At 37.2% G+C, this 20,765-nt stretch overlaps 1 protein-coding gene across 1 annotated transcript in view; it reads left to right on the top strand.

The window, feature by feature from the left end:
- LOC117964446 (complement receptor type 1-like) overlaps positions 1-20,106 on the top strand; it is a 105,983-nt gene extending 85,877 nt beyond the window's left edge. The window contains exons 19-27 of the mRNA XM_059003980.1: positions 1,742-1,921; positions 2,370-2,555; positions 6,766-6,945; positions 7,426-7,525; positions 8,969-9,042; positions 9,911-10,090; positions 10,716-10,901; positions 12,631-12,727; positions 16,789-20,106. Of these exons, the coding sequence (XP_058859963.1) occupies positions 1,742-1,921; positions 2,370-2,555; positions 6,766-6,945; positions 7,426-7,525; positions 8,969-9,042; positions 9,911-10,090; positions 10,716-10,901; positions 12,631-12,727; positions 16,789-16,828 (1,223 nt within the window). The 3' untranslated portion in view covers positions 16,829-20,106. The remainder of the gene's footprint in view (positions 1-1,741; positions 1,922-2,369; positions 2,556-6,765; positions 6,946-7,425; positions 7,526-8,968; positions 9,043-9,910; positions 10,091-10,715; positions 10,902-12,630; positions 12,728-16,788) is intronic.
- The last annotated feature ends 659 nt before the right edge of the window (positions 20,107-20,765 follow it).

Below are 20,765 nucleotides of genomic sequence, written 5' to 3'. Positions count from 1 at the left end.
ATGGACATTTCAAAAAATGTTTTATTTTCTTTTGGGAGAGATGGAGGGTGAAGAAAGGGTTTTTTTCTTCTTTGAGGTTATGGTGGGAGGTTGGGAAAGTACAGATCCGGTCTTTTTTTTCAACAGTGTAATAGAAATGTCACTATGAGTTTAAACAAGGCAATGGGGGAATTAGAGACAGATATTCTAGAACTTCAGCAAGCTCTGGATTCCCAGCCAGATAGATGATTCAGGGACTAAAATACAAAAAGCAGGGGTTGGTGGATCTGTTGGGAACAAAAGTGCAGGGGGCAGTAGTCAGGTCCCACTTTAAGAATATGGTGGAAATGGATGCACCAACCACATTTTTTTGGGGGGCTAGAAAAGAGAAGTGCCCAGGGTAAAATGATGTATTGCCTGGAGACAGCAGATAGGCAAGAGTTGAGGGAACCTGTGGAGATTAGAAGAGTGGCTATGGACTTTTATAAATAATTGTTTTCAGCGGATATTGTGAAGAAAACTGGGGAGCCACAGTGCCTCCTGCAGAATCTTCCTCAACTGTCTGAAGAGGAGGCTAAAGGTTAGGCAGCCCTTTGACTTTGGGAGAATTGACTGATGCCCTCCAAGGGGTGAATAATGGCAAAGTACCTGGACTCAATGGTCTCCCAGTGGAGTTTTCTAAAGCTTTTTGGCCTTTGTTGGGAGAGGATTTGTGGGAGTTGTTTGGAGAGAGTGCACAAGAAGGAGTGTTACCTCAGAGTTGCAGGAGGGCTATCCTTACTCTTCTTCCTAAGAAAGCTGATCTGTGTGATATAAAAAACTGGAGACCTGTATCAGTTATTGGTGTGGATTCTAAAATATTTTCTAAAACCCTGGCAAATCGTTTACGGACTGTGATAGGAAAGGTGGTGCATTCAGATCAAACTTATTGTGTACCTGACAGATCCATTTTTAATAATATTTTTTTGATTCGAGACATTGTGGCAGCCTCCAAATTATTTGGTAAGACACTGCCTCAGCCTGACCCTGATTTAGATATTTCCCCTGAGCTCAGTCTGGACTCTGATGTGCCTGGGAAGCTACTGACTATTAAAGCTCTTAAAGATATTACCCTGGCTACAGTAGATGGGAAGAAGCTGTATAGAATTAGTTTGAAAACGAAGCATCAGAAACAGCTTGAGTCATTACGTGATACTCCTTGGAGAGAGAGGTTGGGGGTGGAAGAGCATGTACAGCCAGCCTGGGCTTCCTTATACAAGCCACCATTACCAGAAAGATCAGGTGATCTGCAGTGGAGAATTTTTACACGCTATTCTTGCTGTTAATTCTTTTGTGTATATTAGTAATCCAGAAGTTAAAGATAGCTTCCCTTTCTGCTATCAAAGACAGACTGTTTTTCATTATTTTCTTTTTTGTAAAAGATTCAAACCAATGTTCAGTGTGCTGGGAAATATGAATTTTTGATATTGTGGTTTTTTTTTTTCTGCTTGAATTTTCATATAACTGGCTTTTCTAATATTAATATTTAATCAATGAAATTTTTTTATGTTTTTGACTTTTTTTAATAAATATTTAATAAAGTATTTTAAAAAATAAAAATATATCTATCTATCTATCTGTCTATCTATCTATGTATATATCTATTTGTTTATTGATTATGTGAATTAATGTATTAAAGATGCATTTGATATGAACCATTGTTTTAGCACAGATTTTGATTAGGCTGATATTTGGAATAACGTTTTTTTTTTTTTTCTCCTAGTTGTTAGGTGTCCAAACCCTCCAGAGATTGTAAATGGTGAAATCACAAACCCACCTCATAGAACTGTCACGTTTGGCACAGTTATTATCTACAAGTGTAATGAAGGGGTTCTGGTGGGTAATAGGGAGCTTGTTTGCACCAAATATGGAAACTACAGTAGTGACCCTCCAGCATGTAAAGGTATGTATTGCTTTGTTTAATGATGTAACTGTGTGATTTTGAGGGATGTGTCATTCTAGAAGGGGTAGATTGATCTCTGATGGACCCCCGGCTGTCACCTCATCACACAAACGTAACACATCACTCCCCACTAAGATATAATGAACTGTTTAATAAAACAAACACAAAAAAAACAACCTCAGTTTGAAACGATGATGTCACTGTACCTCTTGCAGACGTATTTGTAAGTTTGCTGAAATGTTTACAAATAAAATAATATTGTAGTAGTGTTCACAGTACAGTGTTCACAAAGGCGCATACATACTTATGCAGATAATGGGTTATTAATCAATTTCTTCATTGAAAATGTTGCTTTAATTTCAAACTGTAGCAGACTCAGCTTTAAATATTTTCTTGCTACAGCTATTTAATGGTAATCTGTTTGACCATTACTTGTTTGTTATTACAGATCACAAAGGCTGCCCTTCTGTTCCAGTGGAAAATGGCCGTAAGGTAGCTGGATTTGGACCTGATTATAACTATGGGGATTTCATTACCTTTGCTTGTAATTCTGGGTATATTCTCCATGGCACTGACACTGTTACATGTGGAGTAAATGAAATTTGGGAACCTGAACTTCCGACTTGCCAAAAAGGTAAGTACCATTCACGCTTTGAGATAAAACAGTAACTTGAAATACAGTAAACATCATGCTGACCAGCAAACCTTCAAGAGAGTTCTTATTGTCTGTTGTAAATTATTAAAGGTAATATAGGAATTATGTATTTATTGATAACATCTATGTTACTTTATTTGTTAAATTTATTATTATTATTATTATTATTATTATTATTATTATTATTATTATTATTATTATTATTTATTTCTTAGCAGACACCCCTATCCAGGACGACTTACAATTGTTACAAGTTATCACATTATTTTTACATACAATTACCCACTTATACAGTTGGGTTTTTACTGGAGCAATCTAGGTAAAGTACCTTGCTCAAGGGTACAGCAGCAGTGTCCCCCACCTGGGATTGAACCAACGACCCTTCGGTCAAGAGTCCAGAGCCCTAACCACTACTCCACACTGCTGCCCATATTAGCCTTGTATAAACCTAAATTAAGTCTGTTAGTACTGTACACGTGGTTCTTCCCATGTAGTTTTAACAATACCTTCCTATAGATCTGTAATACTATTTTTGACGTTGCTAAAATGTTCCTTTTTGATAAGTTTTATATATTCATTACAGGTTAGATACTTATTATCTGAATGAGACTGCATCAAAGAGATGAGTTAAAACCCAATCCTTGTTTCAAAGGCACAACATTTAACCTATAAGCAGTTCCACTGTTTGTTTTCAAACACATACTCATGTGAAATGCTTGGGTCTTGGTCTGAGGAACACTGTTCAGTAGCACATTCAGTGTGAGATTCAATATATAAATGCAGTGGTTCTCAAACTTTTTTGTTTGCAGACTGCCTGAATTTAGTTTTTTTTTTTTTGGATCTCGGCAGACCACTCAATACAGTATAGCTTACTGAAAAATAAGCTATAAAATAAACTGTAATAAGAATAACCATACTTACATGTCTTTGTTTTAATGTGATGGATGGGCCTGTTTCTGTGAGCAAAGTTATTTTAAAATTGGAGTACTTTTTCATTAAGACGAATTTACCGAGAGGACCTGCTTCCGACCTGGACCCGCTACTACAGGACCCGACCCAAACCCGCAACCTGCTGCATCACTGTCTTCTTACCCCCGACCCGACCCGCTTTAATAAGACCTGCAACCTGACCCAAACCCGCGTTTGTCCTTTTACCTACTGCCTGCGCCGACAGACTCCCATTCACACACAGATTGAGTTTATATAATAGGCTGAGGGCTTGAATTTCAGTGCAGGATTGCGCTAATCGCGCATTTTCCAAGTTGCTCCCACATATCTGCAACTTTCAGTGCGGGTAAATCCCGCAGAGATATTTTAAGACTCCAAGCTACTGTATTTTTCACCCAATTTAGAAAGTCTGAAACGCTACAACAATCTCTAAGGATGTGGGTGTCAGTGACGAAAGCACTGTGAGACGCATTCTGAGTAGTTCTGGTTAAAATAAATAAATAAATAAAAGTAGTGCTGGATATTTTAAGTGCAGCAAGACTTTATTCTCTCATACGTGATTCTCGGACGTTATCTTTAAGGATTATACAAACTCAGTACACTCCAGTAAGTAAACAGTTTTGAAAAAAAGACGATATGTTGTTTTGGTGTTGTTTTGCAAGTGGCGACTTTCGCTTTAACTCTTAAAACTCAGCCCCATTCATTTTGGGCGCCAAGGTTACGCAGATATTACTCAGGCACCGTAAAAGCCACCTACCTTGTTCAAAAGTACAGACTTGGAGCTTTCCAAAGATGTATTCAGTGTGTGTATGCTGTACTCCTAGCTAGAATTACGACTGCCTGAAGTTAAGCCTCACATCATGTGACAGAGTTCACAGCTGTGAGTCTATTGCTCCGTCATTCTAGCAGCTGGACTGAAGGGGGTGATATCATTGGAAAGCTTAGAAGCCCCCCACCCCATGTTAATTTTATATTGAGGTTCAATGGTGCAGTGTTTTCTTTTTGAGCCATCTATGATTACAATATATATAGCAGTGACCAAACATGATTATTTTGGAAAAATGTTTGATTCAGGGTTACTCTTAAATGAATTCATGATCCAATCTGGCTGTTATCTGTAACAGCAGAACATCCCAAAAACTAGTCTGAATTCAGAAACGCATAGCAGTCCAGAATTTGGGACATTCATCTGAAAAGTAAAACAGCCTAGAATTTGGGATGTAGCCTCTGAGAACAGGGCAGTCCCAAACTGAGCTTTTATTCCGAATCATCCTGACATGAAAAGTTCATAAGATCCTCAAGTTTTTTTTTTTTTTAAATCAATTTTGCCTCGCCGCATTGTTGCTGAACAAGCCAAAAAAGTGCTTTTTGACAACCTATCTTCACGACAGAGATATGCCTGCGTTAATACTTATTTCAAATGATCAATATAGTTTTCAGCTTTGTTGCAACATAAAATGATTTTCGTTTTGGATGTTTAGTTACACAGCGTGCGCTTTTTATTAAGACAAAAAGAGTTGACTTCACTGTGGAAGTGGCATCCCGTGCACACAGACCGGGATGTTGACAGTGTGTACTTGTATTATCTTTTTTTAATTATTTATTTGGGGTCCAGGGGCCAGGTTCATTATAGCGAGGGTGTACTGTATTTGCAATTAAAATAAATCGTGCAAATGATTATAGATATATGCTCTTTGAAAGAAAAAAGTACATCACCACAAAAGCCAATTCTTATGTTCGTGCATAACGTGATAATTTATGTCAAGCAATAGTCACCAATAGTTTGTTGCATTAGTACAACAAAATACCATATTATATTTTAATTGAATGGTTCTGGAAAGCAGATCTATCTGTGTCTCCGATGACAATGTTAAAATGCCTCCAAGCTTTCCCACTCGTGTTTGATGTAATATTCCTCCAACAAACAAGGACCAATCAAACGACTGTTATGCTGTTCCATCTCAAAAACCGGGCCTGTGTCATACCTCCAAATACAGCCGTATGTTCATGCAATGCAACGACGGAGAGTTTAGACCTTTTTTTTTTAGCTTTGAGATATTCTCCATGTATGCATTTCCTTCCTGTACTGTAGCTGAGTTTTTAAGGTCTCAAATTTTGGGTTTGCAATGGGATCTGTGAACTGCTGCCGCATCCTTTCTGTAATTATTTAACCTTTCCACGTACCACCTGAAGGGAGCCGGCGGACCACCAGTGGTTCCGCGGACCACAGATTGAGAACCGCTGTATTAATATATTCAATTTAAATATTCAAACATCAATCTAATTGCTCCTGAAGGCAGGGTAGATTACTGCTATACTTAAAAAAAACAATAATAACTAATGTTGAGTTCAGATTTGTGAGACCGCTAGAATCGTGTTTTGTTTTGATACTTAGTTACATAGACGATGTCATTTTTAAACGTTGCTCTGGTAACTACAATATAAAATTTTTGGGGATCCAGTGGGATTGTTCAAGTACAAGGCTTTCCTTTTTATCAGTGGAAACAACAGAACTTAATTTTATGAAGCAATATGCAGTGGTAAAGTCGCCTCCAAGCACTGTGCAACGAAACAGTACACTGTGCACAGAAAATAAAGACAATAATAATAATAATAATGGGGATGAGAGTTTTTTTTTCTTGCAAAGCACAAGAATGGCTACCCCCACTTGGGCAATGACTCAGTAAAATGCCAAACTTAAGCTTTATTAATCGTTGTATGGTCTACCCATGTACAGTTCATATAATGATCACAGATGGTATGGGGGGTATGCAGCTATCACTGACAGGCCTATACGTTGCTGTCTGGCAGGAGGATCATTAGTGCCACCTCTTCTAACTCTTCTGACTCTTCTGGCTTCTAACTTCTTGATACATGCCAGATTTCCATATAAGTTTAGCTGCCGCTCGTAGTTTTAAATTGCCCTGTAATTGCCAGTTAACAACAGTATGTCAGGTGGGTTTCTGGGGTTTCAAAGTCTGATCCTCTGCTGTTTGAAAACGAAGGGCTACAACTAAATCGGGGGGATATAGGCTGACCATTTCTTTTTATACATGCGTTTGTCATACTTGTATTTTTACACATACAGTGCGTACCCTCAAGGTGAATGACACCGGAAGGGCAAGGCAGTCTAAAAGCAGGAGAGTTGTAAGATCCCTTGGCTTGTTTATCACAGCAACTTAAAAAATAAAGACAAGTTGTAGTGGTGAAATCACTAAACTGGATTGCTTGATGTTTTTAGCACCATGTGGCAATCCTCCAATTTATCCCAATGCCGTACTGGAAGGTGAACCAAAAGGACCTTTTGTTGACGGATTTACAATCAGTTATACGTGTCAGAGTGGGTATGTACGGAAGTCTGGATCTCCAAGAATCACCTGTACCAGTTCACAGTGGTCACATCTGACCTTGGTGTGTGATCGTAAGTATGATTTTGATATTTGTTTTAATGATGTCTTATTATATTGCTAGACTACTTAATCACAGAAAATAGGTATTAACCATGTGATTATGCCTCTGACTGTTTATTAACCATCTAAAGGTTATTTTTACTAAGAATTTGTACTGTCTGCAAGGGGTGTTTGTTCTCTTAAACAATTCTATTTGTCTTAATGATATTATGTAAGTGGACATTTAATAAAATAAATCAGGAATTCAGTTCAGTCTAAGTATTTATAAGTATGGAGATACGGTACTAAAGTGCAGGTGTTGCTGAATACTAACATTTACTGAAATACACATTTGTGTGCAATGTAGGGAACAATTAAACTACTGTTTTTCAGCTTTTAGAGAATGTTATTATTTATGTTTCATCAGGGATGGAAACTTCCAATGGAAAGTGCATCGCCATGCTGTCGTGTAAAATAATCATTTCAGATTTTGATTGTATTTTTTCTTTTAGGCCGATCATGTGGAAGTCCAGGAAAGATACTTAATGGACACTTTAATACTGATGACGGTGTTCTTTTTGGAGACAAGGCTTATGCAGTTTGTGATGAAGGGTGAGTATATTGTGGTTGATGCTCAAGATTATTAAGGTTGGGGTAGTATGTGCATATAATCCAGTAATGAGATGTATTATTACTATAATAATATTACTGTTCTTGTCCTGGGGAAGCATGTCCCTGTCATCAGTGATATAGTGCAGGTGCTCATATATAAATTACACATTAAGATTTGCATCTTCTCCAGTTGTGATCAAAATGGATCAGTGTGCTGGTCTACATTTTAGTGATACTCATGGTTCTAATCTTGTATTTACATCCTCGATGGGTTATATGTTTCTGTTTTTCGGGTTTTATTAATTGTATTTTTCATTGCTTATTTTTAGCTATTTTCGAGTTTTATGTAAATCGTTGTTTTCGGGGCTTTTGTTTTTGATATACTGTATGAAATTAGTGTTTTAAGTTACTTTCCAAAATGCTTGAGCGTTTTTTTTCTGTCAAAATATGTATAGTCGTAACTCGACAGTACTTGCTATCTGAACTGTAATACAGTTTGAAATCCTGCTAACAAGCCTCCATCCTGATTGTAATCTTGTTTTAAATCTCGCAAGCGGAGTTTCCAATAGAAATGTAGGAATGTGCTGTCATTCAGGGGCAGATTTTAAAGTATTGAGAATGAATCAATGATAGATGCAAGTCAGGAAGGCGGGACATTGCCAAGCAGCACTGGGAAATGTATTTATTATTATTTTTGTAGTAGGTTTTATTTTTTAATGGGAATAGGGTAAAGTCAATGTGAATTGATTAACCATTTACACAGTTTTTTCCGGTGTTTTCCGATGTTTATTGGCTGTCCACCGATTTTCATTTTTTTTGTATCAGGTGTTTTATCGGTTAAAACCGCAAATCAGAAGCCCTAGTTATATGTTAACCATATTTCTTGTTGATTCTTAAACCAGGCTGCAGTCATTTTTCTGATTTCTAATTTACTGGAGAGACAAACGTGCATGCAGCACTGCCTAACCTCTGGGCTTTCATGTGAAAATCTTATGTTTTTGATAGTAATAATCTTTATTTTTATATAGGGCCTTTCACAGTGGACCACCAACACAAAGCACTTTACAGGTGTAGGCTGTGAACTGTGCATTATATGCAGAGTCACTTATAATAGGACATTGATTTAACATCTCATCCGCAGTATGGAGCACAAGGAGGTTCAGTGACTTGCTCAGGGTCACACAGTGAGTCAGTCAGTGGCAGAGGTGGGATGAAGGAAAGTGATTGTGCAAACCAGAAAAGGACAACACACATTGGACAGATTATATGGACAGCACTCGTGGAACCTTGTGGTTTTTCAGCTTTATGAATTACCATGGGCTCTATTTTTAGTTACATTTCTGAAAGCAACAATGGTTTAAAAGCTGGCGATGAACAACTTGGTTGCAGCTAGATAAAGAAATAATTATAACATTGGAGATTCTGAGGGTTTCTGTGTTTTAGATTCCAGATGGCAGGCAATGGTGTCAGAAGCTGTCGCGCTGCTGGCTGGGACGGTGCCACTCCTACATGTGAAAGTAAGTAGGCGTGTGTGTTTTTATTTAAAAAAAAAAAATAGTTTTTAAACATAATTTTGTTTTATGTATAGGATGCTGTACAATGCAAGCTGATAGGCACTCCACGAGAGGTCAGAGTGGCTACTGGCTGCTCTCACCTTGAAGGGGTGAAATTCAGCTTGTATTTAACACAACACCCAATTCTATATTGTTTTTAATGTAGAGTTAAATAAGAATAGTTTAACGGTAGGCCTGTGTATATATGTTTATCAATGTCATTGTTTTCCTGTATTGAAATGAACTTTTATTCTTTTTACATGGATATTAGATTATGAATAGATTCAATTATAATGCCTATACCTGTATACAGCTCAGAAATGTTGAGAGTTAAGATGTATTTGCACAACTTGCAGACATGAGGATGTTGACTTACACTTATCCTAACTAAGTACAACAACCTATTACCTATATCTATCTATCTATGTATCTATCTATCTATCTATCTATCTACTGATTATGTGAATTAATGTATTAAAGATGCATTTGATATAAACCATTGTTTTAGCACATATTATTGTTATTATTATTACTATTATTATTTGTTTATTTAGCAGACGCCTTTATCCAAGGCGACTTACAGAGACTAGGGTGTGTGAACTATGCATTAGCTGCAGAGTCACTTACAATTACGTCTCACCCTTAAGACGGAGCACAAGGAGGTGAAGTGACTTGCTCAGGGTCACACAATGAGTCAGTGGTTGAGGTGGGATTTGAACTGGAGACCTCCTGGTTACAAGCCCCTTTCTTTAACCACTGGACCACACAGCCTCTTTTTGATTATATTTTGATTAGGCTGATATTTGGAATAACATGTTTTTTTTTCTCCTAGATGTTAAGTGTCCAGACCCTACATCGATTGTAAATGGTGAAATCACAAACGCACCTCAGAGAACTGTCACGTTTGGCACATCTATTACCTACAAGTGTAATGAAGGGGTTCTGGTGGGTAATAGGGAGCTTGTTTGCACCAAATATGGAAACTACAGTAGTGCTCCTCCAGCATGTAAAGGTATGTATTGCTTTGTTTAATGATGTAACTGTGTGATTTTGAGGGATGTGTCATTCTAGAAGGGGTAGATTGATCTCTGATGGACCCCCGGCTGCCACCTCATCACACAAACGTAACACATCACTCCCCACTAAGATGTAATGAACTGTTTAATAAAACAAACACACAAAAAACAACCTCAGTTTAAAACGATGATGCCACTGTACCTCTTGCAGACGTATTTGTAAGTTTTAACACACCGGCACACAATCCATCCCTGGTTTTGATTTGATGTTTAACAATACAATAATATTGTAATTAACCCCGCTGTCAGGCTGGCCAAACTGAACACAGCCACCTTTACATCCAACCTAATACACCGTTTGTAATCATGTGACCTTTTGGTTTCAGTATGACCGATAGTCCCCATTTTGCTTCTTTTTAAGTTTGTTAGATCTCTAATTTTAAAGTAATATTCACACATATATTTATATAATTAAACATATATTTATATAATTAATTTCTTCGTTGAAAATGTTGCTTTAATTTCAAACTGTAGTGGACTCGGCTTTTTAAATATTTTCTAGATCTATGCTACAGCCATTTAATGTTATTCTGTTTGACCATTACTTGTTTGTTATTACAGATCACAAAGGCTGCCCTTTTGTTCAAGTGGAAAATGGCCATAAGACAGCTGGATTTGGACCAGTTTATAACTATAAGGATTCCATTACCTTTGCTTGTAATCCTGGGTATATTCTCAATGGCACTGACACTGTTACATGTGGAATAAATGAAATTTGGGAACCTGAACTTCCGACTTGCCAAAAAGGTAAGTACCATTCACGCTTTGAGATAAAACAGTAACTTGAAATACAGTAAACATCATGCTAACCAGCAAACCTTCAAGAGAGTTCTTATTGTCTGTTGTAAACTATTAAAGGTAATATAGGAATTATGTATTTATTGATAACATCTATGTTACATTATTTGTTAAGTCAGTATTAGCCTTGTATAAACCTGAATTAAATCGGTGTGTACTGTACACGTGGTGATTGCTGTGTAGTTTTAACAATACCTTCCTGTAGATCTGTAATACTATTTTTGACATTGCTAAAATGTTCCTTTTTGATAAGTTTTAAATATTCATTACAGGTAAGATAATTATGATCTGAATGACACTGCACCAAAGAGATGAGTTAAAACCCAATCCTTGTTTCAAAGGCACAACATTTAACCTATAAGCAGTTCCACTGTTTGTTTTCAAACACATGCTCATGTGAAGTGCTTGGGTCTTGGTTTGAGGAACACTGTTCAGTAGCACATTCAGTGTGAGATTCAATATACAATATTAATGTATTGAACTTGCATATGAACGCTATTTAAACAGTCAAGCATCAACCTAATTGTTTTAATTATTTTATTTTATCTACAACAACAACAACAACAACCACAACCACCACCACAGAAGTGCCTCCAACACCCCCTCCAAGTAATGTGTTTAACCATTATGAACACCCCTCCGTCCCCCCTCTAAATCTCCTAATCCCGCTTATCGCAGGCTGTAGATTTACATTACAAATAGGAATTGTGCATGCAGCCATGGATAAACTATGAGGGGTGGACCGGCGGACGTGGCTTCCTTGATCACCTGTCCCCATACCCATACAAGCAGTCATGATCCCGACATTGAATTGTCATCCAGTAAAAATGAACAGTTCCCCTGATGCATTGTTTTAACTTCTGTCCATAAAATCAATGCTGATGTTTCTGATCTCTGTTTTACTGCAGTTAATAATTCTGTCAGGTATGCTATTCCACGTCTACTATACCCCTAGCTCTTTGTTTTTGCTTCCTTTTTTGTATTTATAATAGGAATTTGTTCATAAAACAAAGTCAATGAAATTGAATCGGTCGTACTGGATGTTGGAAGCTGTACCTCGTGGGCTATTCCCACATGTTTCACTGCGCAGCTGATTTCACAAGAATACAGAGACATTATGTATAAATTATGTATTTATTGATAACATCTATGTTACATTTTTTGTTAAATCATTATTAGCCTTGTATAAACCTGAATTAACGGTCTGTACTGTACACGTGGTGCTTGTCATATAGTTTTTACAATACCTTCCTGTAGATCTGCAACCACAACAACTACCCCAGTGCCTCTAACATTATTAAGCACCCACCTCTTAATCTGTTCTGTGCTGATCACAAGCCACTCGACTAAATTAGACCAATTATAAAAATGGTTTCAGAATATTGAATTGAAAATAGTTAAAAAGAGACCCTTTTATTTTTAGTGTTCATTCACTAGCCTGTTACTTTTAAAGACCTAGGCCAGGCACAGAGATATTGTGGGTCTTGACTTTCATAGTCCTGCAGTAGACCAGCCTCACTTCAGCACAATGTGAAACCATGGATGAGCAATGAAACATTTGTTGTTAAAAAGTTTTGTCTTCAGCATATTGAATTTGAGATTGTGAACATTATTCAGTCCTGTTGCTCTGATCATTTTGACTGACTTGACAATCTTCTTTTTTTTTGCTTTCTTGAAGGGTTCAATTATGTTATCGTTGGTCTACTGATTGCTGTTGCTGTTGTTTTTGCTGTTGCTGTTGCAGTCTGTTGCTGGTTTTTCAAAAATAGGAAAGGGTGAGACCAAACAGTTTTATATTATTGTTTTATTATTGTATCTATAAACTTGCTTGTGCTGGCCTTTTGAGCTTGCATGCATAAGCCCTTGAACTCTCATACTGTACTCTGTCTAGAAGATTTCGTTTATTTTCCTTTTTTAAGGCAAGACAAAATTAATTAATAGTTCTTCAGCCTTGATTTATTTCTAGTTTTTTCCCCACTTTTGGGAGGCATACGAGGAGATTCAGTTTTGTCTTGTCTGTCAGTTTCCTGTGTTTTTCTTGCATATTAACTTCATTGGGCTTCTATGGCTTTCACAAACACAGTTTGGGGTCTATCTTGATCATCTAACCAGCGTCAGATCCAAACACTGCCATCGTTTAATGTACATATTAATCCTGCTTTATTAACATAAAATATAAACATTTCAATATCCTGAGTGTTTTTTACAGATTTATATGGGTGTTTATATCTTCTGCTGCAAAAATGAACCCCAATGTGTTTTCTAGCCTTGGATAAGTTTCCTATCTTGGCTTGTACTAATATTCCTATTAACCCTCTCAACACCCCCCCCCCCCCAAAGAAACAATGTCAATGTGTGTAGCAACGTAGACAAACAGGAATAAGATTTTTGTATTTCATTTTATAGGATTAATTAAGTGTCCGTTTACTGGAGTGAAACATAAAGTGAACTGCATTAACAATTGAATGAAATAGATTTTGAGTTTATGTTCTGTTTTGATTTATTTTTGGAATTGGGTTTCCTGCATACCTGATGCTTTGATGCATTACATTTTGTTTAATTGGATTTGAGGGTGTATGGTCGGCTGTGGCATCATCTTCTATCTGCTGTACGCTGCAAATGAATGCTTGCTTTATTCCAATGTCTAACTAAATGTTAACTTGTTAAATCAATATTATTATTATTTATTTTTTAGCAGACACCCTTATCCAGGACGACTTACAATTGTTACAAGATATCACATTAATTTTACATACAATTACCCATTTATACAGTTGGGTTTTTACTGGAGCAATCTAGGTAAAGTACCATGCTGAAGGGTACAGCAGCAGTGTCCCCCACCTGGGATTGAACCCACGACCCTCTGGTCAAGAGTCCAGAGCCCTAACCACTACTCCACACTACACAATACCCAATGTATATATTAAGTTTCCTGGTATACAGTATCTGAAAGCCAAGATGATTTAATTCACAATATATTTGACCTACTTTACAAACGAAACTAGACATCTATAATGTAGAAAAAACACACTATTATTATTAAGTGGTTGAGTACCTATGCAGGTTAGATACCGGGGAACGTCTTTAATGTAAACCTAGCCACTACCCAAAGTGTTTCAATCTTGGAGCCAGCTACAGTATTTTTAAATGGCTGTCTCAAACTAATTTAAAGTACGTGTTTATTTACCTGCCTTTGAGCTTATCTGGAGAATCCTAAATGCTGGGACAGAGCCCCCTCCCTCATCCTGTTCAAATCCTGTGACCACACAGCATGTGAGCTCTGCAGGGCCCCCTACTGTCTGTCCATAAACATGTAGGGTCAGTGGGTCTGGTAGAGTTGAAAGGTCACATTGGTGGGGCTTCCATGGAAAATCCAAAATCCCCAAATAACTATGTTATGTAAGTCTTGCAGCAAGCTGATGTTAAGCCCAGTATTTCTCTTTTTGAACAAAATTGTGCAACCAACAGGTCTTGTGTTGGGTGTTTTTTTTTTTTTTTTTTTTTTTTTTTTTTTTAAACAAATCTTGTTCAATGAATTCGGTTTAAGACCTCTAGGTGCTTGCTCAAGCCTGGTGCTGTCGGTAGCCCACAGCAATAATACTGGAGACCACTGGCACCAATTCCCAGCTATGCTAATTTTAATACATTTTGGGGTACAAACAATGTGACTTATTTGTGCTAGGTAGGTACCCATGATAGGTGCTTCTACTGTACAATGAATTGCATCTTATTGCTAAGGGACAAAAGTGTAAAGGATGAAATAAAATATCTTTGTTCTTTTGCAAAGGTCATAGTTTATTTATGTATTTTTTAAATGTGTAGTAGCTTCAGTGTTTTATTTTAAACCTTGCTTATAAAAGAACTAAACTATAAAGCTGAATAATTGAGTCAAATGGCAGTAATTTGAATCGTTAAGTGGTGTCACATAAAATAAATACTGAATGAAGAGGTCTCTAAATCCCTCGTACTGTTTGCTTATTTTTTCCTATTTGGTCAAAGAGCTTGTCAGGAATACTTCCGGCGGATCTTGCAGCCTTTAGTTATACCAGAAAGTTGCTCAGGGTTACGTCACAAATGGGCTCTTCGCTGCTGAATTCTCGTGAACATAGGGTATGGCTTTTGAACATGCTTCCATGCAAAAAAACAAACAAAAAAAACAACTTGTTTTTGGTGAATTTGAGCAGCTTTTTAGCGTGAGAAGGCGATTTTACTCCCCTTTAAGCCGTACCATGGTTTGGCTGCTCACTTCCTATAGCGTGAGGACTGTGCGTGGTGAGTGCTGCTACGTCACATTCTCGCGACAATGGAGAGGGAATTTGGAGTTTCTAAGCTGCATGGAAACCCGGCCATTCTCTCATACACTTGAGATTCTCTAGATAAGATCAAAGCCAGGTAAAGCAGATTTAGAGAAAAGAGAGAACTCTGTATTGGAGCAACACAACCCAGAACCACTCGGATTACAAATCCCAATTAAATTAATTAATTAAATTAATTAATTAATTAATTAATTAATTAATTAATTAATTAATTAATACTATCTTTATCATAGCTCTTGTGTGTTGGTGTTTTTGTGAAATTGCAATAATGTGTATTTACATTTCATCTAGTGCTTGTTGATCAATGATCTTTTTGGTTATTTTTTATTCTTGACTTGTAAACCATTTATTTTCAACATCTAGCTCATACTACACTGCAGAAAAATATGAAATGAAGTTGGCTGTTAACGATGAGCAACAAAACATGAATTCTGATTAAGTTTAAAAAGGTATCTGATTATGCATCCATCCTTCTGTAGTGTTTCTTTTTGCTTACAGAATCACTCTACTCCTGTCTTTTTTTGCAAGCCTTTAGTTTGTGAGTTTTTTTTTTTTTGTTTCTATTTGTTGCTGTGGAAACTTTCAAAGCAGACTGATCCATCCAGGGATAGTCCATCACGAAACAAATGTATTTGAAGCAGTAGCATAAAGTTATAGTTCAAAACAAACTACTTTCCCAGATGTGTATAATTTGTAAATACAAATCAGGGCTTCTTTCATTAACTGTTCTGCAGCAGATAAGTCTAGCCATGGCTCTAGAGAAAGCTGCTAAACTTACAATGAGGGTATAATATTAAAACCATGCAGGTAAGTGCATTTTAATGTATGCAGATTCAAGAGAGAGAAATGAATGTTGTATTACTGTAGGAGCCACAGCCCACAGCGTTTATTTTATTTGCTCCTGTACAGCAATTCATTTGTCTTGGGTAGAGATTTGCTCCTAAGTTAGTGCACTTCTCAGTTTTTCTGTAGAGTATTATTATTCATACATGTACTGAATAACATAAAACAAAAATAGAAATAGTGAGGACCCCAACTGGAACACAGTTTGGGGTCTATCTTGATCATCTAACTAGCGTCAGATCCAAACACTGCCATCGTTTAATGTATATATTAATCCTGCTTTATTAACATAAAATATAAACATTTCCATGTCTGAGTGTATTTTACAGATTTATATGAGTGTTTATATCTTCTGCTGCAAAAATGGACCTCAATGTGTTCTTTCCAAGCTAAGTTTCCTATCTTAGCTTGTACTAATACTCCTATTAACCCTCTCAACACTACTGGTCTGCTTTGTTTGTAATGCGTGGACAAACAGGTATAAGATTTATTTTCTAAATGCAGATGGGTAAACCAGCATAGGCTTGCATAAGTCTAATTTCAGTGAAAGTGAGTATGCAGCGTCCATTCAAGGTTTATTTGAATTGCAACTTGGGTACATTTTCCACTGGAGTATATAACTGTATTGTACATTGAAAGTGTATTCATGTCTGTTTTGTGTTTGTTGTGTTTTGCAGGAAATCCTCTTCTCCTCCTCGCACTGCTGCTGTTTATTAAATCAATGCTGTTCAGCTGAAAAGGATTCTCTCCAGTAGTGTGCATCAATACAGGCACTGATTTTTATTTATTTATTCACTGCAAATTAAATTGTGCACCTCTGTCTTTCAGCAATGGGTAGGGGCTGAAGTTTGAAATAAATTGTTTAAGTAGCCCGTACATTTGGTAGCATCTGCAAATGTATAATGGAGATATATACAAAAAAAATCCATCCAGATTTCTTAGTTCTTGTTAATTGCTCTACGTGATTGACTGGTGTACTTAACTGATGGAGTATATGTTCCTGCCTTTCCCCTCTGCACTGCAATTGCGACTGTTAGTTTTTTACTGTAGGTAAGGGCTGGCTGTTTTGTGTTAATTGTACTGTCTGGTGCCTATGGGAAACAGATTCTTACACGGAACACTGCTGGCCAGGCACCTGGTGAGCTCAGAGCAAATAAACCCTCCTGTAGGGCTGCTGCTTTGTTCTTCTAATTCTTTGTAGGCTTCTTTGCATCTTCGCAGTTAGGCAGTCACAGATGGAATAATGCGTTTCAACAGTAAACGCTTCTCGTCCCGAAAGGTTGCCGCTACCCCAAACTTTCTTTTCTTTGTCTTACTCCGTTGTGAGTCTGCTTTTGTACACTTCAGTATCCAAAAGTCTTTTTGTTTCGTAGGTTTGAAAGTCATTTCTGACCTGTCCGATAAAACCAAGAAGCGAGTCGTACGAAATGGGAAACGAACACAGATCTATTTGTACTTGTTGAAGTGCTTTTCTAGTAGCTTTGAGTCTTTTGAAGAATAAAATCTCACACAACAGGCATAACTGCAGTTTCCAGACTGGCCATCGCAGCTCTTAATTGGCAGGCTTCGTCTTGAGATGCTCTTGTGTTGTCATTGTCAACAAATATTTCAGTCAAAGCATCCTGAATGGCTTTGTAGCCCAATCGTGAAGCCTTCGTTGCATCAGCTCTTGCAGACCATCTAGTTGTAGGCAGACTTTTCAGAGTGAGACATTCATTACACGTTTCAAGCTGTGATCTAAGAATCTTCCAGCGACGGGTTGAAGCAGAGAAAAAGTTGTGAAGACTTTGAACAAAGCCAAAAAATGAAACTGCCGTCAAGCAGCATTCCGCAGCACACGAACCAACCAAACTCAGCGAATGCGCAGAACACAGAACATAATCAGCAAGAGGGTTTTAATTTTTAATTCTTGCCTGAAGTCCTGAATATTTCCCAGACATGTTGCTAGCATTGTCGTAGCTCTGACCGCAGCAGTCCTCGATACCAATGTCAGATTCTTGCAGCAACGATGTGACGGTTCTCTCCAGGTGTTCAGCAGTATGGCCAGGTATACATCTCAATAAACGATCGATAGGTTTGCTGTTCTGTTGCACGTACCTGATTATCAAGGTAAGCTGGTCGATGTGAGCTAAATCAGGAGTAGAATCCACAATAATAGAATAATACTTGCAACTTTTTAATTTTGTTGACAATGGAACTGAGAACTTTATCAGACATCAACTGTGTGAATTTGTTACAAATTGTAGAAGACAAGTAATTAGGAATTCCTTTGCCAGCGTTTCCATGTTTTGCGCAAAGCGACCGATTAATTCTAGGCATCCCAAAAAGTTACACGGAAAGGAAGACCCTGTGCAGCTATAAACTGTACTGTAACAGTAGCGCCAGTATGTTCGCTCCACATTTAACTGATTACGTGCATTAATATCTATGCGTGAAGCGAGACGAAACACAGCAGTGCGATGGTCTGTTGAGTTTTCATGTTCGCATAAGCGACTGCTGCAATTTTTTTACTCATTGAATCCTGATTTGACAGAAGAATCTTTCTTTGAAAACAATTTGCATACAACAATACACAAGTCCAGTAGAAGGAGAGTATACTAACCATTCTCTCGATTAGTACTTCACCGTTTTGTTTTCTACTATAAAATTGTTCCTTCGCCAGGCACCGGTTTGTGGTTCCATACCTGCGCATCAAAGCAGAGAAATTGCAGATGTTTTGGCTTGGCTGCGTTAATGAAAAATAGTCCTGCAGTTTTTCATCGATTTGATATTCACGAGGCAGGATCATCCAAGTAGGTGGCTATGGCTCTATCTGGACTGTAAAGTTGCTCAGCTTCAGTTTGTTGGTCAAGTGAGACCTCCGGTAGTTCAGCTGGCAGAGAATCCTTAACTGCCGGGGTTGAGGTTTTCGGCGGTTCAGGGCTTTCTGCATTTGACAAGTAAGAAGACGATGGTGCTGAATTTCCAATTTGCAGAAAACGTTCTAATGCCCCCTTTGCCATCTGGACTTCTCTTCCTCCTGTTTCTTTTTTTTGTGCTTTGCTGCCCCCGAAAGATATATCGTTTGCTATATTATTATTAGTCACACGCACACTGTCAAAAAAACAGTCGTCGAACATTGTGCCTCAGTTCGAACGTCAGGTATTCCACTTTAGACATAATTATCTCTGTGCTTTTTTAAAAAAAAAAAAAAAGCTAAAAAAAACCATAAAGATGATCAAGAAAAGTGTAATTTATTATTATTTTTAGTGTTGAGTGTCAAGACTAAAACTGGTTCAGGTTACAAGCATCTATCACATTGATTTAAAAAAAAAAAAAAGATTTTTTACTTACAGACTTGATCATCCACAGCACACCTACCAAATATTTCATTGGTGTTGTTTTTTTTAATGCTTTTCCCTCGACACCGAAGACCCTTTATAGAAAACTAGCTACTTATTAGGGAACTGAAATCCTTTAATTTATTTGTTTGTTGTTCTGTTAGTGCTGACAGTAGATGGACTGTTTTAGAAACCATTAAAAAGCTAGGGGGTGTCTATTTGCTGTAAATTATCAAAACAGCGGCATATCCTAATTCTGCCGTACCTTCTCTTTATTAATCCTGCTGATGCGTTCCCCTAAGGGGTGATCTGTTAACCCTCAAATCACAAGAGAGACCCACAAGGTTCATGTAGTGAAATCAAGATAATTTTAAGCCTGTTGGTTTACAGGCAGACGCACAGGCTATTTACCACTGTACTTGCATTACGGTTGGTATAAACAGTCTGTGTAAGATAAACATTAATAAAAAATAAAACAAATGTGATGATACGCCATTTAATCAGAACTGCGAACATTTCTGTTTCTCACCAGTGATAACCCAATATTAAACTGCTACATTGGCACTTTCTCAGTATGAGGGAATATTATGGGTCTGTGTTAATATTTATATAAATATAAGATTGTGTAAGTCAGAGATTGTTTGTAATCCTGTGAACTGGAAATTTTAGATTTTTTTTAAAACAAAAAGCCTTAAATATATATTTTAGATGTGTTTTAAATTGTTAGTATGCAAGGTAATTTGTAATCTCTAATCCACAATAAGGGTTAGTGCACTAAATTCTAGCTGGGTTCTGTTGAATTTCTGCATTTCCATTCTGTAGGTAACAGGACGCAATGTTGCAGAATAATGTGTGTGGGAAGAAGCTTTACTGTCTCAGTTTGGTGAAACAGCTCTTGCATGCTCTTCCATGTTTAAGACTTTCACGCATAGCTTGTATTTAACAAAAGCATCTTTGTGTCCATATTATGGGTCTGATTTATTCAAACCTTTGTAATTTACATATTGCATGTTTACGTGAAATAGCTTAATTACACCGAGCAAAACAGTGTTACGTTGAAATGCAACAGCAAATCTTTGCTTCTGTAATTTGCAATAAGTGCTTAAATGTACTTTAAAATACACTTACAAAGTTTTAAAAATAAGGTCCAAAAGTCGCAAACACACAAAAAATGTTTTCTGCTTGTTTTGCAAAAGTTGTGGAAGCAAAATATGTGAATGTTTCAGTGACCAGGTTCTTACAGAATTCAACGTTCATAAAAAAATAAAAGTGGAGTCCCAAGCCACAGACACGATATGGAAAGAAGTGAGGAGTTTATTTACTAACTTCATAGC

The sequence above is a fragment of the Acipenser ruthenus genome, chromosome 29 (genome assembly GCF_902713425.1).
Source record: "Acipenser ruthenus chromosome 29, fAciRut3.2 maternal haplotype, whole genome shotgun sequence".
In the NCBI taxonomy this organism is placed as follows: domain Eukaryota; kingdom Metazoa; phylum Chordata; class Actinopteri; order Acipenseriformes; family Acipenseridae; genus Acipenser; species Acipenser ruthenus.
Note: the sequence above shows the minus strand (reverse complement) of the source record. Positions and strands in the feature narration are given on the sequence as shown.